Source organism: Lepisosteus platostomus, chromosome 3 (genome assembly GCF_059453375.1).
Source record: "Lepisosteus platostomus isolate fLepPlt1 chromosome 3, fLepPlt1.hap1, whole genome shotgun sequence".
Lineage (NCBI taxonomy): Eukaryota > Metazoa > Chordata > Actinopteri > Semionotiformes > Lepisosteidae > Lepisosteus > Lepisosteus platostomus.
Genome location: NC_142613.1, coordinates 47,804,600 through 47,830,862, shown reverse-complemented (window position 1 = coordinate 47,830,862; position 26,263 = coordinate 47,804,600). Strand labels below are relative to the sequence as shown.

Below are 26,263 nucleotides of genomic sequence, written 5' to 3'. Positions count from 1 at the left end.
AAAGGACACAGTAAGATGAAGAGGAGCTTTAATCTCATAAAGTGTGTCTGGTTATTATCCAGAGAAACTTGCATTTGTAACTGTACTGCTGGCCATGTACTAGAGCAATCCAAGTGAAATACCCTGCTCACCAGTGCCACACCCAGGATTTGAATCCACAATCTTCCAGTCAGGAGTCCTAAATCCTAATCACCACTCTAAGCTACAGCCAACCGTTTATATGTAAAATCTTTAGTGGATTTGTTTAAAGTGTAACTGCCTTCAGGCAACGATATGGTCATATTTAGAGTCTTTTTTTTAAATTAGTTCTACACTACTTGTTCTTTTTTAGTTTATGGGACGTACTGTGGAAGCCTGGATGGTGTCACAAGAGAGGTCCACGTGGACTCCAGCAAGATTGCGGTTCAGTTTCAAAGCAGGAGTCACATATCAGGCCGAGGTTTCCTTCTCTCTTATGCAGCAAGTGATCGCAAAGGTTTGTTATTTGTTTACGCAGTTAAATTTGAAGAAACAATCTTCTAGAAGGATATGTGCACTGACTTTATTTTGACCAGAGCATTTCAATCTACATATAATTATGGATATACAGTACATAATGAATAGTTCCTGTTTCCTTTGTTTACCATTGCCCAAGTATTAAATGCAGAGCTTCACTATTTCTAGTACGCATTAATTATTTAGTTTTAAGAGGCTGAACAAAATCTGAATTGGTGTGCATCACATGCAGAACCATACCATGCTCTGCTCAGGCTGTACAGCTGGTAGAGCCTGGAACTTGTGATAAACATCATAATAAACCACACAGTAATTAAAGCCAGCACAGAAAAGCACTGATGCTGAATCTGTTTTTAGTTAAACAGAATGATTAATATTATAAGTCAAGTCTTAGCCCAGGAACAATTGTATTTTACCTCTTTTGTTTAGTTTTACCAGAAACAAAAATGAACACATTTGGAAATGCAGTAAACTAGGAATGCAACATTTTGGTTTGTATTTAAAAAAAATAAAACAATTATGTATCATTTACTTTTATTCTCATTTAACCTCAGTTGGAGAAATTAAAATAAAGGCAGTGATACTGTGCTATTTAAAGTTTCCACATTGTGAATTCTAAAATAGATTTCCTCTTCTGTAAACATCCTTTATTTACTTTTTAACGGATTTTAAATGATGAGATTCCTTTTCACCGTTTTGTTTTTTGTGTTGTGTTTCCTGTCAGATCTCCTTACATGCTTAGACAAAGGAAGCCATTTTTCAGCTTCAAAGTACAGGTAAGAGTTAATTTGCAGTGTGTTCTTTGGCACAGAGATGAAAATATTCCCAACATATGTCTTGCGTGTGTTTAATTAAATCTGATCAGTGCTGTGGAAGTATGCACTGCAGTGTCCTGCCTGTAGCAGCTGAGGAGGTCATGAATTGCCGCACCATGTGCTGAATTATGTGCACAGTGTGTGAAAAACCTATGCAGAAACAAACACTGGAGGCAAAAGAACAGAAGTATCTGTCATCCAACTTGTTTTTTTTTTTTAGAATATATAGTGCCTATAGACTGTTGACACACTCTGATTTCAGGCTGGTAGGCCACAAAATATCTTAAGAAAGGGTGTGTATACTTTCTATAGCCACTTTAAGTACTAGTGTTTGTCGTGTTAGTCTTGCTGTTACAGTATGTAATACATTTTGTTATTAATTGTATTGCTTCTATAACAAAGTATGTGACATATTTTTCTTAGTTGTTCTAATTAGGGATTCTAATACCATACCAATACTATAGGGGTTAAAAAATAATGTAGACAAATGTAGCTCAACAAGATGTGAGAGAAATGTTTTTATTTGAATCTACAAATTAAATTTTATAACATTAGTAGACAAAACATGCCTCAGTCATGCATTTATGAAAGAGACTTTATGAGTCCTTATAAATGTTGGCCTGTTTCGGAGTCTCCTCCCACACACCTTTGCAGGATAGTAGAAGGTGAAGTGGGTAGCGACAGCTGCTTCTTCCTTCAGCAGTAATAAGCTTCTCAACCCCACTTAAAGCAGTGACTGAATGGTCTTGATGAATTCCAAGTGATGGGATGGATTTTATATGTGTACGCATCATAATTAGAATTGTTCAGTGCACCTGACAGAGAACTGTTAGAAGTCGTGATCGGTACAGTTCATACACATTTTCTCCTGAGACTTACAGCAGGTATTTCCCACATTTCTTGTTTCAGTACATCCCATGTGACTTAATTTTTGTTCCACCACTGGTTGTAAAAAAAGCCAATAAACTGCTATGTGTTAAACTGCTTTTAAATGCTCGGGGGAAATATAAAACTGATTAATTCCATTAAAGAGTATATCATTTTAAATTGTGCTGTTTTAGGCTAGTCTTCACTTTTAATTGTGTGCTTTCTATACTTGAAGACCTATACGCTAAATTGCAATTAGTATGGTTATGTCATAAAGTCTCCGATTAACCGATGGATAAATAGGTGGGGTGATGGAGACCAGGTGGTCTCAGAAAGTGCAGGAAAGGCCATAGATAAGTGATGGATTTAATTTTAAAGGAAAACAAAACACAAAGAACAATCAAGAGGTGTGAAGTCAGGGTAGGTGTAGAGTGGTGTGAAATTAAACCTACATTGAATAGAGAGAATTTAAAAGAAAAGTAGTCTGTCGTTAAGAGAAGGGGGAAGGTGTGATCCTAGCTGCAGGATAATTTTGGTTTCTGTAGTCTTTCTGATGTATGAGTTCAGAAAACCGTGTTTGTTCTCAAAGAACTCATACATCAGAAAGACTACAGAAACCAAAATTATCCTTAGTGTTCTTAGTTCTTAGTGTTCATGGTCAGTTTGTTGCAATATGATGTGAGCTGTAGCACTTATTTGAGACCATTGCACTTATTTTTCTGACCTTTCAAACTATTCTTTTTACACTTGAACTGATTTAAGGATGAACCAGCAAGTGATTGAATACTTAGGCAAGTGAGGATCTAATTGTCTTAAAAATACTTACATTTTAAAATGTTATCAGCATTTTTTATTTTTTTTCAATTAAAATAGATGTAAGAAGTTCTGTCTTTATATATATATTTAAAACAATACAGAGTGTTGCCTTTGTGAACAATTAAATTGATAGTTTAAAAAGAAAGTGTTAGGTAGGATTCAAATAATATGTTACTTTTTGAGTATATTTATGTTTTTTTTTCCTAGAAAATACTGTCCTGCAGGTTGCAAAGGAATAGCGGGTGATGTTTCAGGGGACATTTCACAGGGATATCGACATGTAAGTAAACACGTTCTTATGCTTGAACAGAGAAAATACATGTATGTGATTTATGTGTTATTGTTGTGTTACAACAGAAAGTGACTATGTGCTTTCCAGTTGCAAGAACCATCAACTGTGATGATAGGTGAGGAGCAACATTGCTAACGTTATGTGCCATCAACCAACCATTTCCCTCCTCTCTAGCAGATCTGAATCTTCCTCATTCCTTTCTTGTCCTCTGCTGTTCAGCTGTGAACTGGGACGCGTTGGAAACTAGGTTACCAGGAAAGAGGGTCAAAGAGCTAGTTAGGCAAACCACTACATAGCCTTATGCAAGTTTACTCTGTTGTGCCATTATGTCAATTTCCAAAGAGCAAAAACAGCATGTATTAATATACAAAAAATTTTTTTATTATTTTTATCTGTGCCTAAGAGGAGATGTAGTAAATACGTTTAATTTGTGAATTTCCTTATTTCTTTCTGTAAATTGTTTGTAGAAAGGCTATACATAAAGCTGTTTATGTGTATAACTTGATGCCCACTCAGCATCTGTGTAACATCACAAGTCATCCAAACTAAGCTGTGCTTCTAGAAGGTCTAGAGGAATACATTATAGGAAATGGAAGCAGTTGATCTTATTTTAAGGTGTGTACTAGGTTATTTTTTATACAATTGTATGATATAACCTTAGCAACAACAATCTATGTGAAAATCAGTTTTTCGGAAAGAGTAGGGGTGTCCTGGCCAAGTTTCCCCCTGGTCTCTACCAATTATAGCCTCCTAATAATCCTGATCTATGAATTTGCTTCTTTACTCTGTTCTGCTCCCCACTGAGAGCCGATGTGTGCCCAAACACTCACCACACTATGGCTGCTGTTGCATCATCCAGCTAGGAGCAACACATTGGTGGTGGAGGGGAGTTCCCATTGCCTGTAAAACATTTTGAGTGGAGTGTCCAGAAAAGTGCTATATACTGTACGTGTACGGATTATTCATTATTTATGTTTATTAAATCAGGAATTGTGAAAAGGATGTTCACAAACACAATTCATATTCAGATAGGTTTGGCCTGAAATTACTACCCAGTGACTTCTTTTGCTGAATGCAAGTTTATTTCTGCTAACTTGAAATGTACAGCTGCACTTGTCTACGTTCAGTAGGATTTATGGACAACTTTTCTCCCTTTGCTTTGGGGACGGGTGGACTGGAAGATGAGACAGAGGAGCACCTGACTCGGATCTCACTTTTGTAGAGTCTGGAGTGTTGACCAAAATTCTTACGTTCAACGTCTGAGTTAGGCTTGTGGGATGATTGGGTTTAAAAATATTTTTCCACCCCAGGGTGTCTCAATACCAAAGACCAGGTAGGGGTGAAGCGACTGCTACAATATTTTAGCAAATAAGTTTAGTTTTGGTATCAAAATGCCCCCCCATTAACGTACAAAAACACTGATCTGACTACAAAGTCCTGATTAAACATCTAGGCTAAAACCTATATCAGTACAAATGCAATATTTAATAAAATATTTACCATTTTACTCTCAGACTTCCAGTTTACTTTGAATTTTTTTTTTTACTTTTGTACTGATAAGTTGGTAGGAGGCAACAGTGATAAGAAAATGGAGAGTGAGTTTCCCATAGTGGTTAATAAGCACATAGCATTTTGTTTTTAAGTATTTTTGTTGAAGAGATAGACTTGAGTTTCTCAGTGAAGTTCAATGCCTCAGGAAGTGATGGTAGGGAAGCCACAGTAGCATCTTCCTCAGGGTGAGGCTTGAAATATGATGTGAAAAACTGTAGTGTAGGCACTTTCATATGTGTTTTAAGCACATGGTTATGTTTGTTTTGCACTTTCTTTTGTTTAATGATTTGAAATGATCCAAGTACAGTACTTTCAAACTCCTGATGTTCTATGAGTTTTTCACGCAATAAAATATCTCAAAAAGCAATAAGTGAATAAATTCCTCCTTTGAACCTAGGATTTTACATGAAAGTGTCACTATAATTACATAATAAAACACTATAATATGCTAAATGCGAATAACACTGGAGTGTATACAGAGAGGGACCTCTTTTCCCATGCTTTGTAACAGGATGTCTGTGTGTGAAAGCCCTCGTCGACTAGCCATTGACAGGGATTCAGTTAACAATGGACCACGCCAGGACGAAAAGTACTGAATTGTAGTAATAGAAAAGGTGGAACTTTCATAATGTAGAGTGGCTTAAATCTTTCCTCTTGTCCATCTCAAAATGAGCACATTTCTGAAATACATTTGTGGATTTGGGGTTTTTCCACAGATTTTCTTTGACATTTAGTCTCATTTGAAAAAAATATCTGGAGATATGTATTAAGCTTAAATGGCATTCGTCATATTGCATTGGTGTTATATAAGTTATAGTTTATGTTGTTAGGTTTCAGCTTTTGGTATTAACAGGAAAGAAAGTCCTCTTCAAATTTGGTGAACATTCATATGCAGTGGTTTCAGAAATGTGATGCAAGCATTAGCATACATATATTTTCAAACATAGTTTTTATTTCTGAATGCAGTTAAAGTTGATTTACTTGTTTCCTGTATTGCACTTAATTGTAATAACTCACGTACAACTAGTGAAGCAATAATTCCCCCATCAGTTCTGCACTTGGTATACATCTTTGTTTGAATGATAAGTTTGGATCACAGACTAGAGAGACTAGTACTCTTTAAAATTAGAATCAGTATTATACCCTTTTATATAATTAAATGCACATTGCTTGTGGTAAATTAAAATTGAAGAGTATAGATTGGCACACCCAGTCTGAGCTCCCACAGCTTTTACATTTGCTGTAAGTTGGTATCAATATATAAGATTAAAATCAGTGTGGATTCAGATATTTAGGAACAATTACTTTCTAAATAGTCAGTATACGAGGGTATCAATATGTGAGACATCTGCCTCACCAGCTATTTGGTATTGGCTCAGGATTAATTTGCTAGTTTTTTGAAGAACCCTTGAAAGATGGAAGAAAAGAGCTCCAGTCTCTCTTCCATTAATAATAGAAGTATAGGAATATTTGTAAAAAAGACATTGTTCAGGAGAGAGGATTTCAAGAAACGGAAACAAAGTGGAAGCTGATGATGTTTACTTATGTTTTGAGTGTTGTATATGATCTTTTAAACGTTTAGATTTAAGAGACTGAAAATCAAGGCATATTGAACTAGAATAAAAGCTAATGTTAGATTACTGTAAAGCAAGCTTGAAAATGGAACCTCTTGATCTGTCTAAATCTTTTCTGATTTGAATATACTTGCTGTGGTCTGCGTGAACAGGTAACGATGAGACCGTGTGGAGTAAAGGATGGATATTCAGACAAAACTGGAAGGTTGAGAGCTCAAATCCTGTGTTGTGAAAGACTGTTGTGCCCTTCAGCAGTTTACTTCATTTTAACTGGTCTACTTAAAGGCATGATTGTAGGCTTATATAAATGGGCCCGCGTCTTAGTCACTTTGGAAGGCGTATCAGCCATATAAAACAAAAAGCCTTTTGAATTGTGTGAGCAAAATCTGGGGAAAATTGATTCTACTTTGCTGTGTTCATGCATTTCTAAAAGCAAGAATAAACATATAAAAATGTTAATTGAGGCATATTTTTTTTCAAGAAGCTACAAGAGTCTCTTCAGTGTGTACTAAGATAATAACAAAATAGTAAGACTATATTATTTCAAAATTACAGTTTAAAGATAGTTTCCATTCTACTGCAATAAAGAAAATGCCTTGCCTGATCAAAGCAGGAGATAACAGCTGTAGCACTGGTGAGTTGCTGGCAATCAAGATGCACGAGAGTAGTATTGTGTGATAATGTTAACCTGCGTCACTTTGCAATACACTGTTTTTTTTCCAGACATCTGTCCTTTGTAAAGCAGCTGTCCATGCGGGAGTCATACTGGATGAGCTGGGAGGCCAGATATCAGTCGAGGAGCATAAAGGTCTAAGTCACTATGATGGCATCAGGGCCAATGGAATTCAGTCTAAAGTGTAAGTATTGATATACTGAAGCCGTTTGAGGTCATTTCTACACATCTAACTTTTTGAACATTCTATGAATCTATTTCACCTGGGTCCTAAATTGTCAACAAGACAGACCAAAAACAAACTAGATACCCACTCTTTTCTGTCTGGGAGACCCGGGGGCTAAATATATAAATGTGATGTCCAATCCAGAGCTAACGCTGTGCCGGCATTTTTGTCCTGTCCAGCCTAAAGACAGTGACATCTCATGCTATAGTGAAACTCAGAATAGCAACCGATACATACAGCACTGATAATTCATTTTATGAATGCAGTTACAGACAAATTGTTTAGTACAGCTTTCTTAATGTTACAGGAACCAAAAAGGTTAAATATTGTTTTAAAATAACTAGCTCAGGGACAAAAGGCATTATTGAACAATTGATATTCTATGACATACCTGTCTGCTTTTTATATAAATGACTGCCTTCCCACAGGTGGCCTTCACCTGTCTCCTGTGGTCTCAGAACATTTATTATATTCTGTTATCAATGATTTGCGACTTCTTTGACTAATAGACTAAACCCAAGCTAATGAATGAAGCATTGTTCCACACTAATAGCAGCTACAAAGATTTATGGGAGGCCACAAGCATGGAGTGAGAAGATTCAGTGGATGTCATACATTATCGCTAGCAACGCAGGCATATTTTTTATCATAATTTAGAATCTGTTAGCTTTTGAGACTGAATTCCTTTTGTGTTTTTTTACAGGTTATAGAATGGAGTGTGAGAAATTGCACAAAAATATTGTGCAAACATTTTTTTAAAGGTGTCACAAAAGTACAGTGCCTTGCTAAAGTATTCAAACCCTTGTACAGTTTCTTTTAACATTTTGTTGCTGTAAACCTCTCCGTCATGAAATGTTGAAATAGCAATTATTTTTTATATATACTACCTACTCCATGCATTCACTGTTAATTACCTTAATGAGCCACACAAATGACTGAGTGGCCTGTGTGTGAAATAAGAGTGTTTTTCTGTATTTTAGAATAAAAACCTCTCTTTTAGGTCCTTCAGTCTGTTAGTGAATTTCAAAATAAAAAATCAAGGAGATTTCAAAGCAACTTGGGGATAAAGTTGTATAAAAACACAGCTCAGGAGAAGGGTATAAAATATGTTGCAAAGAACCTTAATATCCTATAAACGTGGCAAAATGTTTTGTGATCAGACAAGAGAAAAGGTGAATGTTTTGATCTAAATGCAAAATATGACATTTGCTGCAATACCAATGTAGTGCCTCTCTTAAAATGTATTTTTTATGTTTAAGATCTAGTAATCTAGTACCACATTTTCATAGAAAAAGTGGACAAATAAATTCAATACTTTCATACTTTAGTATTCAATATTTTAATAAACTATATTGAAAGCAAGGACTTCCACACTAGAAGAGTGTATAACGCATGCTAATTAAGAAAATAACATCCTAGCATACTTAGGGTTATGTAATTAGTGCTGCACAAGCCTGGTTGCCTATAATTACGGCCCACGTTTGTGCAAGAGGAGAATTCAGTGACTTTGAAAGAGGGGTGATTGTTGGGGCACTCTTGGCAGTAGCTTCTCTGACTTTTGGCAGGAGCCTTCTGTGAGCAGCGGTGTCTATGATGTCAGCATGAAGCTCCAAGGCATTAGAAAGACATTAAGTGCAAAGGACAGTAGTGGGAAGAAGAGCATAATTCAGCACTATGATATCAGTGCATTAATTCAGTTTAGGATACCATAGTCAGGTTTCAGTTCACAAACCATTCATCACAACTGGCAGTGCAGTAAGTCCAGTGGTGCAAATAGCTCAAGCAATGGATTAAACCAGGCAGCGGAGAAATGTGATCCAGTCAGACTAATTTGTTTTGACAAATGGACAAGTGCATGTGTTGACAACATAACTCTAAAGCCCGGGGTGCTTGATTCTAACACTGAAGGGGTCTGTGGGTTCTGTAATGTTGAAGGATGTATTATCCTGGTGCGGTCTGAATGTACTCATTCCCTTAGAAAGCAAAGTCAAAGTTAATCACTACTTGATGGTAGTGAGGGATCATCTTCACTCCACGTTGTAACATTTATTTCCTGCCAGGAGGTGTATTTTTCAGGATGCTAACCTCCATCAGCTAGGCGCGAGTTGTTTGACTTGAATGGTGCTGCATCCCTCCTGCAGAGTCCCGAAACTGGTAGACTCTGTACCACAGCGCATACAAGCTGTACTGGCCACGCACTGTGGCCCAGTGCCCTATTACATGGTTATACATTGGCGTCTAAAGATTTCTCGACCTGTATGTTCTAAAGCAGTTGAAGGCTACGCTGAGAGTGCACTGAATATGTTACTGCAAAAAAGTAATTCTTGAAAGGAGCACAGACTTTTCTAATCGGGATATTGTCCTGGGTAATCTTAACCTATTAAGGCTTCACTATTGAACTTTTGATCTTGATTTTGATTTTTAGAAAAAAGAGTTAAATTGGGATAAGTGAGGGGCAGGTGGTGAAGTGGCTCACAGACACACAATGCCCAGACAAGTCTGGTGCTTGTAAGTTGGATTACAATGGCAGTGTCAATGGAATTTTAGCTCGGGAATATAGCAGCTATTTTCTCACCCCAAGGTGATTTCAAGCTGAGTTAAGACTTTAATAGCTTAATTTATTGCTCAGACAAGCCCATGACATTTCATGGGTTTAAATTTACTGTGTTGAAAAAATAGTATGTCTGAAATAGAATAGCTAACTACAAGATAGTATTGTTGAGACACATTTCAGTTTTGTATTCTGATTGCTGATTTTTCCCCATTTTTAACATTTAAATCATGAACAACAAATTCTCTTACACTTCAACATACAGTAGTTGCCAATGTCACTTGAGCTTCATGTGGTCTAACCAGTATTTCAGAAAGAGTTTTTGAATCTATATTTGAAAACAGGATTTTTATTTGTAATAAATTTACAGTATTACTTTAATCTCACTTATCTTTATGCAGCCATGCTTCTGTGTCTGTATTGCTCTTCTGTCTGTATAAAGAAAACCAACCCTGCCTTATTCCTTTAAAGTGTAAATTACAGTGTTGGTAGTGCCTTCTGCAGAATTAAAATTAAAAGTAGGATGCGTGTGATTTTTAGTCTGCTTAAATTAATGTTTTAGTTGTAGCAGAGAAGGATAATATTCCACTTCTAAAATGTTTTTAATTGTTATTGTCACACATTCCTTCAGTGGCTGATTTTATGCTCTTTCTACACGATGCAAGTGAACTGAAGCACAACAGGAAGGGTGTGGAAACTTTAGACCATATTGTAGAGATAATAGCTGACAGGATCTATAGGAAGCAATGATGGAGTTGCCTTCTGTACTAAAACTATTGTTCTCTCAGAGACGAGACTGTAATTTATCACTGTAATTGTACTCGTTGGGACCTACTGTATTAACCCCAACTTGATTTTTTCTTTTTCTCTTTCAGTGGGTCTCTGTCTGATACACTTTTCATGTTTGTTGCAAAAGGTAAGGATAGTTCTGTTCATTCTGATATTCATAACATTCTTTTTCTATGTCTGTAGAGGTGTTTTACAGTGTATGTGCTCCTTTAAACTAATGTTATATCCTCACTTCGTTACTTCTTTCTGCATAGCTTAAGCTATGTACTACCAGAATAGGATTAAAATGTCCCTGGTTACCCTCCTTTTCTGTTATGGATAAATTGTTTTTGAGATATACAGTAATTAAGTAAGAATTTAATTACTTATTGCACTTAGATTAGACACTGTAGGAAGATTTTTGCACATAACATATTTAGACACAGCACTGTGAATACAAGCAGAGGACACTCTTGAGTGTACAGTGGATAAGCATTAGATGCTTGCACAACAATGCAGAATCACAACATGTTTCAATTATTGCAAGCATTTTAAAACCTCATTATATGACATACCCTTTGAATTGTATTGATATTTTTTTTGTCATTTCCAGTTGGTATGATCATGCATAACATATGATTATAATAGTTCAGGTGGGTAGTTGCGTTAGCATGTGTAGGCTGCAAAGGAACAAGTAATAGGTTTATTCCATGCTGAAAAGAGAAGAAAGAAAACAAGAAGAAGGCTGCACAGTCAAAACGTTGTGTTTTCTTTCTTCTCTTTTCAGCATGGAATAAACCTATTACTTGTATGATTATAATGTTGGTTTAGTGCTTTGTTCACCTTCTGGTCAGGGTTTTTCATTGCTTAGCTGCTGGTCTCAAATGTATTCCCTGTGCAGAATCCAAAAACGTAGTAAAAGGTAACAAATAAACAGAGGCATTTTGGCTCATTTTGTAGTTAGTAGCTAAGTCTTCCAAGGATCACATCCATCTTTCTTGAAGGAGGCCAGGGAATCTGCTTTAACTACATGGCTGGGTAACCTGTTCCATGCTCACAGAAGCCAATGTTGCAGCTTCTGAATGCTTGATTTTTCACACTAGGGAACTCAGCCTATGCTGGTAGTTATTTTTTTATCGTCCATCTTCTGGATTTTCCTCTAGGTTTCTGTCTGATATGACAGAGCTGCTAACTCTGCTTTAGCCCATTTATGTCATCTTCCCAACACAGAAGAGTGGCCACGCATTCGACTTCATCCATTTTTGTGGTGTTGGCATTCCGAACCTTTGACCATTTCTGACCACAAGGCTTTTTTACTGTGCTTCAGTCTCACCACCTCCAGCTAATAGTAAACAATGTGGTACTTTCCATAGACCTGACTTTGCCCAATTCAAGCACTATATCCATCTGTAGGCATATACATTGATTTGCTAGACCTACTGTGAACCCAGGAGGGATATAGATCCTCATCCTTTTCCAGTCTTATGATAGGAGTCACTAATTATTCAGTCCTGTTCTTCACTATCCATAAAGTGCTTGAGCCAGCTAATAATTCTGCCTTCCCTTTCTCTACTCATCAGTTAACTGCCACATTTGTGCAATTCCTTCACAACAAATTGTGATATTAATGACTGGTTCTTGACCTGATTCGTGCAGTCAATACAACCTCACCCTTCCTGCTTCACAATGGTTTGTGTTTCTCCGATTTTACTGATGTTGATGGTTGATAGATAATATAACTACTAAATTACATTGGAAGCATAAACATCAGTAAAAACTATTACCCGTGTCTTTCACCCTCTAACTACACTTCTATTTAAAGACAGCTTTCCATTTCCTTCTACATTTATCACTAATGCCAACTGGTCTTGTCTCCAGGCTTAAACATAATGGCTGTTGTTGCCAATCCTGTTTCCATTTTCATTAAAAAAGCCAGGAAACAGTGGTGGCTGCACAATCTTAATTTCATTTTATAGTCCTTTGAAACTAGTCAACAGTTAGTTTTAAGACAGAGAGACTTTACTGAAACAGCTTTCATCAAGGTAATGGCATTTGACTCCAGGTTACATTATATTCATTTCCTTCTGAATTTAAGTGCAGCTTTGATATTACCAATCATGGCATCTTGATGGATTAGCAAGAAAGTTATAAAGTAATCACTAGTACTTTCCTTTTCCACTAGTACTTGCTCCTGTTTGGCTGATAGCTTGTGTTCTGGCTAATAGTGTTCTGCATCAGCACTAAGTCAAATTTATAGGACCTAGGGGTCTCATTATCCTTTTCATTTAGAGACTAAAAATCTATCTTTAAATTTAATCTGCTAATACACAATTTAGCCTTTCTCTTGGTTTCACAAAATTATTTTGCTGTTCTTTGCTTCCACTGTGTATTGTGTTTGCTTATACAGTGCTTTAAAAATGATACCTTTGTTACTATTTTTATACTTCCATCTTTTTTGGAAGACAATAACTCTGGCCAAGAATTCAGTTTATCACAGTTTTAATTTTGTTGAAAACTGAAGTGAGGGAAATTAATAATGTATGTCTAGTCTGTATGTGTGATGCTTGCTTTCTTTCTTTTTTTATAAAAATGTTCCCAAAATGTGTATAGGTGTAATGTAATAGAAGCTTGCTGTTAGCTTGGTAGAGTAAGGCCTACCATAGGCCTAGAGAAAACCTTCAACAAATGAGAAAGATTCAGAAAATGTTAGCTGCTTTTGATAAAGATGTCAGCTGATTGAAAATATTGCAGAAGCAAAGGTGGGTCACATGAATTTAATAATTCCTTGTCCGTTTATATTAAGTGTGGGAAACACTACATTTGTCTTATCTACTGTAAATCCCAGGAGATTCCATTTGAGGAACACAATCAAGGAAGGCGTTATTTCTGTCTGCCAATTTATCCATCCCAATCCAATCTCTGCAGACATCTTCAGTGCTTATTGAGCTTGTAATGAAATACACTGGCAGTCCACAGCTTTGATTGATCACATGCACTCTAATGATGTTCTTTGATTAACCTGGCCTTCTGAACAGGGCTATCCACAGAGAATTTGTAGCTGATGCTGCAGTATTATTGTGGCAAAGTAATCTATTCTTTTAAATTCTTACATACTGTCCATCATTTTATAGTAGTGACATAATCCTTTTCAGGTCCAGTACCAGTATTTTTAGCTATAGTTTCCATCTCATGTTAACTTTTATAGAAAACATCTGTCTGTTTTAATCACTGTCTTTTTCTCAAGATGTTTTTTCTGTTGGCACCTCTTGCCATTTTGAGGTAACAAAAGTAGTGTTTTCTGTGGGAAAAATGTGTCCCCTAATTAAGTAAAAAGATAGCTCCACATCTCTAATCAATGCCAGGTGGACATCTAGAACTGTTTTCTCATATTTAGTATTTGAAAGAAGTAATGAAAACAGTGTATCAAAGATGAGTGCTCTAATTAAGTGTTTGTATTTTACAGATGCTGTATATGATAAATATTGTTACATTTTTCTTACAGACTGCAAAACACAAACTCATTTGAGACCAGAATCTGTCACAGCCAGTTCCAGCTGGCAGGGGAGCAGTGAAACAAAGAAACCATCTGACTGGTCTCCACACAACATAAGCTTTGATGAGAAGGGACGTTTCTGGGCAGCTGATCATAACAACAGTCGCCAATGGCTGGTTATTGACCTGGGAGAGAAAAAGAAAATCACAGGTTAGTGTGTGTTGTGATGGTACGCCCAGAGAACAGTTTGTGATACTGTTTTTGTTAAGTTTTGTAGAAGAGCCTTGTACTTAAAAAAAAATTAAATTTTAAAAGATGTCAGACATTTACTGAAATAGTTTCTGGAGGATTTCTGATGATGTTGTAGTGCTGTGTCCAGATGGGCAGAATCAGTACCCAGTGCTGTTTAGGAACCTGCAGGTATACTACTGTTTGGAGGAGTTTATTGGCACTAATGAAGTTGTCCTTGTTAACCCTAAATATTGGGAGTGTGGTATCATATGTCCACTGTGTGTGATAGATTGCACAAACAGCGCATTTTATAATACAGCATAAGATGAAGGTAGTAAGGTGATTAAATATTATGTATTTAACCTGTTTGCTTATCAAGTATCTGCACTGATAAGACTAAGTTCCTACAATCAAGAGAAGCCCATTGTGCCAGTTTAGCCTGTTTGATAGTAGTTTATTGTTGAAGAAAGGCTTTTGGTCTAAAGAACATGGCTTGCCAGCTTGCATCATACTCCAACATCATTTTGAGGGCATGCTGTTCTCAGTTTTAAATGCAGTTTTACTTGTCCTTTGACTCGCACATTTTTACAGCTTATTCTAAAGAAATCTACTGGGTTGAATTTGTCAATGTCAATGCCTTTGGGTATTTTAAATGCTTGTATCAGGTCCTCTCATAGTCTTCTCTCCTCAGCCTAAAAAGGTTCAGTTCAGCCTGTCAGTGTATGACATTCCTTCTGATTTCATGAATATATTTTCTGTAACATGGTGACCAAATGTGGGATTCTACATAAGGTCTTAGTAGTGCATTGTACAATTTTAATGGAGCATCCCTTGATTTAAATTCTATACCTTTAACTACAGTATATATGCTGAATGTTTTTTTTTTATATATATATGCTTGTGTTGTCTAGAAGGTGTAAGTGACATAACATAAACGGTCAAGTCTTTTTCTTAAATAGCCTCATGTAGTTTGTTTTTACTTCCTGCGTGCAAAACCTTGCACTTGTCTGCATTAAGTATCATCTTCCAACTGTTTTTGTCCAGTCTTGAAGTTTATCCTAATCTTTTTAATTTGATGTTCCTATGGCGTTTGCTAATCTACCTATTTTGGTACTTTCTTCAACCTTGAGTAGCTAACTGTACCAGAATTTAATTCATTGATCGATATTAGGAAGATAAGTGGTCCTGGTGCAGATCCCCGTGGTTCTCTGTTAATTAAATCTTCTCACCTTGAGCATTTGTCCTTTATCTATCCTCTTTTTACCTACTTTGATTCTTTATCTGGATGCATGACTAAACTAGTTTGACTTCTAGCATAGGTGTGTACTTGCATCCTACGTGAGCTTCCTTCTTGATAAATATCACCATTTATTCAATAACTCAGCATATTAAATTGTTACTTAAGTTGTCAAGTGTATATTGTTAAATGCAATTATATGAAACAAAAGTAATTTATAGACCAAGTTAAAAAAACAGATAGAAATGTATTAACCATTCTTTGGTGTCAACTATGACATACTGTTGTTAATTACTTCACACATTTTGCCTCACTTTGTGCTTCAGAAAAGGTCAGTGGGATTTGGAGGTCCAAATATGACTGCTCAAAAACATAGATGCTGGATTTTTACAAGGGGGGTAATTACACTTAAAGTAAGACTCCTATCCTTTCTGCTCTTGAAGACTGCAGATGTTAAGTGAAATGCATAAATATCTTCTTGCAGTAGTCATCCCAGATTTCAACTTGGCATTTATATTTGCATCCCATTTGAGTTTGGAGGGTTACATAATGTAAAAGAATGGTGTGCTGTGTGTTTCATTCATGACTGAAAATGTCCTGCATAAAGATGTTTAAAAATACAGTAGACATTATTTTAAGATCAGTTGCGTAATGCCCGTGAGTAACTAGTTCATTTCATGCTGTTTGGTTATGCATTAAGCACTGTGCTGATGAAGAATGTCAGCTTTGTTTCAAATAAGTGCCTTTATATCACTGACTGCTTGAAGAATATCATTTTGATTGGAATGTGGATAGTAAGAGGAAAGTATTGTTGACATGCAATGGTTGTTGTGTAACAGGGGAAAGAATAAAGTAGCTGAAGAATACTGTCTTTCAGCAGTGGAAGGTCACTGTTTTGCCTGAGTCAAATGATGTGCAATTCTAGTGAACTCAACTAAAAATAAATCATACAATATTGTAAACATGTTCTGAATTATACTTCTCTTATAATGACTGAGCTTTCATCTATTAAAGATTCCTTACAATAAAAAGCAATGATATAGCATACATACATTGTTTGCATTTAGTCAGAATTTCATGTTTAGAATAATAATAATACTTTAGACTTCCATAGTGCTTTTCTGGACACTCGACTCAAAGCACTTTACAGGTAATGGGGACTCCCCTACACCACAACCAGCGTGTAGCCCCGCCTGGATGATGCGACGGCAGCCATAGTAGTAGTAATAATAATAATAATAATAATATTAATAATTGCTTACACTTATATAGCGCTTTTCTGGACACTCCACTCAAAGCGCTTTACAGATAATGGGGACTCCCCTCCACCACCACCAATGTGCAGCATCCACCTGGAATGCTCACCACACATCAGCCATCAGTGGGGAGAACAGATTGATGAAGCCAATTCATTAAATGGGGATTGTTAGGAGGCCATGATTGTTAGAGGCCTGGGGAAATTCAGCCGGGATGCCGGAGTAACACCCCTACTCTTTTTGACAAACACCCTGGAATTTTTAATGACCGCAGAGAGTCAGAACCTAAATTTTATGTCGTATCCAAAGGATGGTGCCTTTTTTATAGTGTAGTGTCTCCAAAACTATACAGGGGTATTAGGATCCACTCAGACTGCAGGGTGAGCCCTCCTATTGGTCCCACTAACACCTCTTCCAGCAGAAACCAAGGAGGTCTCCCATCCAGGTACTGGCCAGGCTCACAACTGCTGAGCTTCAGTGGGCTGCCAGTTGTGAGTTGCAGAGTGATATGTCTGATGGCTGATTTATACAAATATAGAACCTGTTTGAGGTGATTTTTCCATGTTAAATAACCTTTACATTTAACCTAGAACATTAAATTATCTCTAATTTACCTTAATTATGTATTTCAATCAATTTTTACTCTCAAATTATTTATTGAGTGAAGAAATATTAAAATATGAAGGATGGGTTTTAACTGAGGAGTACTGTAAGTCATTTTGAGAAAGAGAAATGTATTTGGACATTTCCATTCCTGAAAATGTCCAAAATGTTAATGAAATGTCCTGTTAGTCCTATATTATACCATTGAAACTGATGTATTGATGCAGTGAATGCTGTGGTTTCAGTTTCTTCATAAATGTTGTAATGCTGGTTTTGAGTAAAGCTAGCTTTGCTTTTGGTTGTTCTTACTGTCTTAAATGGGATGAACACCACAAGTATTTGTGCCACAAAAATGCACATAGTTGCAGATTCAGAGTACTGATTTGCCGCAGGTATTTCCCGTTTTACTGGAGCGACAGCTCAGCACGTCACGTTACAGGGTTTGTGGCAGCTTCAGACTCTTTCCTCTTCTAATTTCCAAGTTCCAAAAGAAAATCTTATCAGAGCACCAGTGTTCCTCTCTTACTGAAATTTAAATTCAGTACTGTGTAGGGCTACAATAATATAGGAACATGAGAAAAAACAGAAGTCCATTGGCCATAGTCTTCACAATGAAAGGGACAGCTTGAAGGGTTTGTTTTAGATGTTATATGAAGAATGAAAAATGTTCAGATTGTTAAAAAGATACGAAATGGACATTTTAAAAGGGAGTCTCCATATAAAATTGATTTAAAATATATTAACCTAAAATGAGTAGTTTTAAAACAAAAATGGAAATTGTGTACATGTTAACAGAGAGAGGCCAAAAGCAGTCAAGTTTGCTGAGGAAACTTTAGGTTGCTGTAAAGTGCCTCAAAGCCAAACCCCTAATCACTGTAAGTGGATTTAAGAAGTAGCTCGATAAATAGCAGAAGTGTCAAGGATCAAGTGGAATGTTGAAAGTCTTGATATTGGATTTGATGGATGATTTTATTATATTCTAATAGCAGAGGATTGACAGCCGGTGTTCAGTATAAGAATAACTTTAATTAGTAAGGAGTTGTATCATTATTTTTTATTTTTATTTGAGTTGTTTTGTCCTTCAGTAATTTTTGTTTGTTTTTCTTTGCAGGAATAATAACCGCAGGATCTACAGTTTCCGATCTCGACTTTTATGTTCAAAGTTACACAGTTGAGCACAAAGAAAAAAATAAGTGGAAGACCTACACACGGAACAGCAGCTCTGAAGATATGGTTAGATATCATCACCACCTAGTACTTGTGCCTGGGGTCTTAAAAAAACCCTCTGCCTTGCTTTTCGTAGCCCGAACCATTCATCTGTTCCAGTTCTAAAAATATTGTAATACTTCGGAAGAGTTTGACAAGAATACCGGACATCCCTTGTATAGGCAGTAGAAACACTGTGATTGAGCGAACACTGTGTGTACAGAAAGCAACAATCCAGTGTTACTATTCATTTTTGCACCAAGAAAATTGGACAGCTTACTTTTTCATCCAACACGTTTTTGAAAATACAAAATGTTTTTTTTTTCACTTGATCAAATCAGCGATGCTGAGCTTATGGTCATAAGCAGCAGGACGTTGTTTAAAAAGACATGTTGCTTTATGTAGATTTTATTTTTTGTACAAATGTAGCTGTACAATTTCACCCAGAAGTAAGCATATAGCTTCACGCCTTTTTTAAAATTTAATTAAATCTTTTCCATTTATCTGCAGATATTTGAAGGAAACCTGGACTACTGGTACCAATCGCGCAATAATTTCCTCCCCCCTATAGTGGCACGCTTCATCCGCATTGTTCCTCAGACGTGGCACCAGAGGATAGCCATGAAGATCCAGTTGCTTGGGTGCCAGTACATACGAGGTGAGCAGAGGCACATTGTGTATGGGCAGAACACTGGTGATGAAGTTTGAGATTATTATGCTGAAAAGCCCAAACTCCTGAATGTTGTTTTATTGTTTTAAAGCAAGCTAAGCAAAGTCGGCAGCGGGTGCAAATGCAGGGCTCTGCTATGTGAAAAGATATAAAGGCTGTCGGTGCCCTTGGGTTAACCTCTAGTACTGACCATGTTCCTAATCCTGCATTAGGTCACGTATGTGTGGTGTCAACAAACATATGCAGTAGGGCTGTTTGCTGTAAACCGTAAAGACCTGTTACTTCTACTACATTCTGCTAATTTAGGAGGGAAGAGTATATACTGTTATGTTGTCCCGCAAAGATACATTTCAATTCGTTTGTTGATTGTTGACCTCAACGCTAGGTCTATCTTAATCACATTGAGATTTGAAATATACAGTGCATGTAGTACAAAATAGTAGTTTTCAAGAGTTGTTGCGACAGTGATAAGGGTAACACCTTTTTAATTGAGTTTTCTGTCTGTTTTTTCCCCAACAGCAAACAATTCAACTGAGCTGAAACCAGATCATGTAAAGCCGAATTCAAAGTCTGTAGGGGAGGATGAAATCACAGAACCAGTTGCCTCACAACCTGACCTCGGTGAGAACGGTGCAGGCCAGTGACGGTGTTACAGAATTTCATATTAAAGCCCATCAAACATACTAAATGAGACTTATTTTTGTTCTTTTTTAGTGAAACTGGCTGTAATTATTGTCCCGACTCTTGCGATATTGGTTTTACTGGTTGTTGGAATTTATGTTTGCAAGATGGTGCAGAAGTAAGTAAATGTTTAATACTTTTCATAATTCTCTGTACTTACACCAAACATGGTCTTAAAAAGTTATAAACCATAGTTACAGGAATAAGTGATGCAATTTCATAAAGAGTCGTATTATCTTTTCACTTAATTCGTACTTGCATTAAAAGTATGATTGGTGGGTGTAGTTAGTCCTTTCCTGTACACTATGCAAAGTGTCTGGGATCCCCTGAGATGAAAAACATTATGAAAATGCAGTTTATTAAATTTTCTTTAGAATCTGTGGAATTCAGGATTAAATACATCTTTTATCCAGCTTTATGTACCCTGGAACAAATGATAATTCAGGAATCAATTTGCTTCAGGTCACTCAGGTTTTGAAGTGGGCACTTTTCTTAAACTGCTGCAGGGATCTGTACGGTATGTCACAGTCAGGGCTTGCATAAACTGGCCCACCCATTGAAGGTAACCAATTTGGAAGTTTCTCATGTCCTGACCTGATCAGCTGCTAGTGCATAATGGCTGCCGTGGTTCACAGTAGGAAGGATATCACACTTGAGAGATGGATGAGATGGGTTCCCTATGTGGTCCAATATATAAAGTGCTTGGGGATCCTCTGGGGGTTAAAAGTTTATATAAATGTAAAGAGTGAATATTATTATTAATAAAAGGTAAGGTTAGGTTAGATGTGGGAAGCAATTGTCTGACTTTCTTGTGGCACCAGGCCTTCCAGACACGAAGCAGTTGCCTCCCTCACTTCCTTTCCATAGCTGTGTGAAGGAGAGTGTGCTGGTTATCAGCAGGGGCAAATGACCAACCAGACAAACCAGGATTTGTTATCAGTGAATGACTCTTTGGCTGTTGTCTGTGTCTGTTCAGATTATTAGAGCAGTTCTGTCACAGCCAGTCATTAGGAGACCTGGTTTTCTTTGTGTTTGTCCAGAGTAAACTAAGAGCCCTGATTCACATATGCCAAACATTTTATTTGGGGGAAAAAAGCAAGGGACGGCCTGCCAAAGTGAGGATTTATGGACGCTGGCTGCATTGTTTTACCCCTCATATCTATCCATTAATATGTGTTTCCTTTGTGCAGGGGAATGTAGAGATAGAAGGGGTTAAGGGTCACTGTTAGGAAATTTGCCAGCTGCTGTTGCCACCAGTGAGAGAGAAATAGTAATTAATGATGTAGAGTCACTGTACAAAGCCACAAGTGGCTGTTGTGGTGCAGAGACAATGGGCCCTGACGTCCTGTGATAAACCCAGGATGTGGTTGTGTTCAGATAGAGGACTGTTGTCTTTGCTACTCATAATTGCATTTGTCATTTTCTTGTAGAAAGAAGACAACAGAAAACACATACGGTTCATCTGATGCTCAGAAATCAGGTCAGTAAAGATTTTTCTAACCTTAAGTGGCTTTTTGAAAATCATTTAAGAATTCACCAAGAAAGGCACAGAAGTTCCATTTTCACAGGTTTGTCAAAATCTCAGACTATGCAATATTACTATTTGCGGGGTACAGGTTTATCTTGTGTCTTTTTTGGATATTGCACAGCTTCAGCCTGTGTTGCATAACATTTATGAATCCTCTAGTTTATATAATTGTGTGGAGATTGTGTATGTAAAAAAAACGAGAAATTTGCCTACAAACTGAACCTTATTCTGTGGAAATATTTGCTGTGTGAATAGCAGGAGTGTAGAAAACGTTGTGCAAAACAATAATTGCAAGTGTATTGGAAATAAATTACTTTAGAAGGGAAGATTACTTATCGTTTGTCCACAGTGAAAATCAAGTCTTATTTTCTCATGGGCAGTTTGCCCACAAGGTAAACCTTGAGTAATTGAATCTGTTTGGTGGTTTTAATGTGGCATTATGAAATGGTGTGAGAAAGTGTGAGTGTGGGAAAATGGTAACAACAGTACAACACAGAAAGCAGTTCAGGTCTGTGCATGCCACTGGGGCAGACACGTGTTAACAAGAAGAGACCAGACCTGCAGGTCCTCAGGCACAAATTCAGAAATATTTGGAAACAGTAAAATGGCATTTTTATGTTATTATTTCTTAGGTCGATAAGCTTCTGTTGTATACAAATAAATAAATCGGTCTCTTTGCATTTTATTTTGTGTCACATCAGGTTGCTGGAAACAGATAAAACAGCCATTTGCAAGGCACCAGTCTACAGAGTTCACCTTCAGCTACAGCTCTGAGAAAGACCCAATGCAGAAATTGGACCTGGTCACCAGTAGCATGGCGGGTAAAGAGCACGTAGTTACACAGTGTTTTCCCAGTGCAGAATTCTCCCCCAGGTCACACATGCTCCCATAAAACTCTTCAAACCTGTTTATAATATCTAACCAACATTAGTTTTCACCTGACCTTAATTTAGGAATGTTTCACATATGGGACAAACAAAAATCACTAGGCTTATGCTTGCTTATGCTCGCTTATACTTAACTTTTATAATTGAATTATGTTTCCTCTCCCTGGGTGTTTTAGAAATACTGTATATAGATATGACAATAAAAATGGGTGTTAATCTTTGTACAAAAAAGGTATACAAATGAAACCTTCTTAGAGTCAGGCAGTCTAGTAGAAGTTGGTGTATTAGTCTGTGTCCCCTAATGTCAGAATCCACAATGTCAGAATCCAGCATTGTTATTGCCATAAGACCGTGAGCTGTCGATTGGGGGAAAATACCTTTGTTTTCTTTTTATTAAAGATTACCACCAGCCCCTTATGATTGGAACAGGGACAGTGACAAGGAAAGGCTCTACATTCAAGCCTATCGACACAGATGCCAAGGAGGAATTACAAGAAGCTGGGACACACTATGACTACCTGCACACAGCCAATCCGTATGCACTGCCCCTGACAAATCAGGAACCGGAATACGCCACTCCTATAATAGAAAGACACAACTTAAGGAAGGAAGGCTTCACACAAGAAGTGGGCTACAATGTGCCAGCTTTGAATAAGAATCCTTCCTTCAAGACAAATGATTGCAGTACTTACAGGAAAGAATACAGCTTAGCTGGAGACTACCAGACACCACAGATCAGAGCAGAAAGACTGCAAAATGGAAAAGGACTGTATGACAAACCGAAACAGAATGTTGCTGGAACAGACTATCAGAGACCACAAGTAACGTCCTCCATGACTGAAAACTACTCTATACCAAGAGACTGCTTGAAACTGGCAAGAGCCCTACCACCGTGAGCTGACCCTGGACAATGTCACCTGGCTGGTCTCCTGCGTTATTTATTTGTTGAACTGAATCTTTATAAAAACATTTATAAAAACTCCTCAAATAATTTATTGACTCCTTCTGAAATTAAAATGAAAATGCATTTGAATCGGTATGTTTGCTGTCTGAAATGTGATTCAGCTTTGGGGCAAAAATAGTTTCTAAGGTGTCTGCACTGGAAGCATGATTTTCTTTTTGCATCTCATAAGCTGTACTGTATGCTTCATTCTTGTTTGCTCTTTGCATAATCTTGACATTAGCTCAGTAGTTACCATATATCTTTGATTGATAATGTGAAGGCATTTTGAAGTGCGCAGGGCATAATGGAGTTATGTTATGTATGGAGTTACAGTTTCTTAATCATTATATGATTAGGATCTCTGTTCTTTTAAATTGTCTTTTGAGCACAACACTGGACAGACATAATTGGCCAGTTTTGACTTTGAAAACTTATGTAAATGTAAGACTTTTAAAACTTAAAAAACAACTTTCTTGTCTATTTTAAAATAAGGATTTATGTTTTTATGCCAACCAACTAACAGAGAGCGAATTGTTGCAGAAGGGTGTGTGGATTCTCTGGAAGCAAACAACATCATGATGCAGTTATATAAAAGTAAAAGGGTTCCCATGTTTTCTGTTTAGCTTGTTTAGGTATGCCTGCTTCGGTAATAATATTAACTAGCTGAGGAGAAGACGGTTCTTATGAACAGTTCCACATTGTAAATGAGGATTTGTTCTTAGCTATAATGAGTGTTTGGGAGGCTTATCAAAAATTTGGCAGTGTCAGAAAATGAGGGCTTTATCAGGTTTCCGTGCATTGGCTGCAAAGCAGCTTCTACCAAATATTGTTTAAAAAAATCTGTAGTTGTGGCATAACAGATGGTCTAAAAGATGCCTCCTAAATAGAGGCGGTGCTACCTCAGAGCTGGAGTCTAAAGATTGGGGAGGCACCAGTATCATTAAATTTACAGTAAAAGTGCCAGATAACTAGACTACCTAATTGGCACAAAAATATTAATATTGGTTCAAACGAACCTACTGCAGAAGTACAGAAATCTTGATGTTTCCTTTTTAAGGAGAGTTATAGAAAAATAAAGATTGAAATGGTACTCTTTAAACAAATTGAAAGTTCCATTTTTAATGTTTTAAAATACTTTTTGTATATATACAGTAGTAACATAATTGTGCATTGTCCTAAGCTATTGTCATGTGAAACACAAGTTATTTTTGGTGCTTCTGTGCTTAAGTGACAAGCTTCATGAATGGACTAATTACATATATAATTTCTGTGAAATACTTTGGGGAGTGGGGGACTGTATGTATCTGTATTGCCTGCAGAAACAAATCAGATGCAGTTTTCATTCATGTCTGTAAGCTGTAAAGTACACAGGCTTTAAATAAACCGATGGAAGTAAAGTCTGTGCTTGCAGTTTTGGAATTGTAAATGCATGAAAAATGTTTATTTGGCTTTGAGGCAAGATGGCTCTGTACAGGTGCACCTTTGAGTGCAAAGTTTGTGAGTCAGGGTGTTTCGAGTTCAGAAATTCCAGCTGTGAAACTGCTCTCTCCAGTTCCATTCAGCTGTGGAGCACAAAGTCATGTAGCTTCAGTTAAGTCTCTTTACAGTATAGCAGGAATGTGGCAAACGTGTGTCAGCAGAAGAGCAGCTTGACACATCTCGAGTCCTGCAGTGAGTCACTGATTCCCAGCTTATGACCAATATAATACCCTAGCTGCTCTGTTAGACACCCAACAATACTTTAAAGTGGACTTGTGCTTATGTTTGAATTTGCTTTCAGGTACAGGGATTGTAATGTAGGTTGATAACAACCTTGAAAATGAAACGGTTATTGCAGTAACCTGCGGTTGAAAAAAGTGAGTTAAACCAGGTGGAGTGCGGAGGGGTTTCTTCTGTGTTAGCACTTGCATGTTGAGCAACACATTCTGGCATCCTCCAGCTTTTTGCTTGGAAGTGTGAAAGATCACACGGTATTACAACTTGCCGTCCTTCATTCCCACACTGACTCTTCAAAAGAAAAGTCAAGGAAACAGTGCTGTTGTGGTTCAAAACTGGTGTCAGAAGATTTGAGAACAACTCACCAGCCCTCTCCTTTATCTAATTTTGCTCTTCTGTTCTTACAGACTTGAGGCTTATAAAAAGAGTCAGTAAATAGACATACACCTCTTTCATAACCTAATAACTAGTCCTTCATTTTTTCTTGAGCAGTATAATCTGTTGCCAATTAGTGTTAACCATTTCATTAAAGGCTATACTCTTGATATTTGAATATATATATATATGAAGATTAGGAAGATCAGCATTCTCTAAATATATTTAATGACAGTAGTTTCCAGTATAGCTCAATACTTCTTTTCAAACTTAGATTTATTGTATAATTAAGCATTCATATTTATTAATATTAAGATCTAATTTGGATAACACCTCTAAAAGCAGTTGGCAGTAATATGTAGTAACATGTGGAAGCAGTAAATAAGAGTTTTTTAGGTCTTTGTAGCATAAGCTTAAGCTTAAATGATTTTAAATTCTACAGACTGGCATTAAAGAACTTAGGTTGATTACATCATTGTGTAATTTCATAAAGACAGAAAATTATTCTCCGACATGGAAAGCCTTTTCAGTCTTGAGAAACATTGTGCCTTGTTGTAAATCAAATAATTAGAATATGTTTTCTTTAACGGTCTAAAGCTGGTTCTGCAAATTGAATTGTTTCCTTGTGTTCTTATTTAGAAAGAATATGTTTGAACTGGACAATGTAGCTTTTTTACTTTGACACATCTAATTAACCCCTGTCCACCGATTATAAACCCCTATAAGAAAGATAATGAAGTAATGGAAAAACCAGGAAAAGCATGAATAAGTGCTTCACTGCTTTGTTCTCTATTTACCATTTTTATTCC

General features: G+C 36.8%; 1 protein-coding gene across 1 annotated transcript in view; it reads left to right on the top strand.

The window, feature by feature from the left end:
* dcbld1 (discoidin, CUB and LCCL domain containing 1) overlaps positions 1 to 24,789 on the top strand; it is a 43,812-nt gene extending 19,023 nt beyond the window's left edge. Inside the window, exons 3-15 of the mRNA XM_088625826.1 lie at positions 332 to 475; positions 1,220 to 1,271; positions 3,201 to 3,273; positions 7,134 to 7,267; positions 10,736 to 10,776; positions 14,131 to 14,331; positions 18,560 to 18,681; positions 19,165 to 19,312; positions 19,844 to 19,945; positions 20,039 to 20,123; positions 21,436 to 21,485; positions 22,235 to 22,354; positions 22,820 to 24,789. Of these exons, the coding sequence (XP_088481952.1) occupies positions 332 to 475; positions 1,220 to 1,271; positions 3,201 to 3,273; positions 7,134 to 7,267; positions 10,736 to 10,776; positions 14,131 to 14,331; positions 18,560 to 18,681; positions 19,165 to 19,312; positions 19,844 to 19,945; positions 20,039 to 20,123; positions 21,436 to 21,485; positions 22,235 to 22,354; positions 22,820 to 23,316 (1,769 nt within the window). The 3' untranslated portion in view covers positions 23,317 to 24,789. The remainder of the gene's footprint in view (positions 1 to 331; positions 476 to 1,219; positions 1,272 to 3,200; positions 3,274 to 7,133; positions 7,268 to 10,735; positions 10,777 to 14,130; positions 14,332 to 18,559; positions 18,682 to 19,164; positions 19,313 to 19,843; positions 19,946 to 20,038; positions 20,124 to 21,435; positions 21,486 to 22,234; positions 22,355 to 22,819) is intronic.
* The last annotated feature ends 1,474 nt before the right edge of the window (positions 24,790 to 26,263 follow it).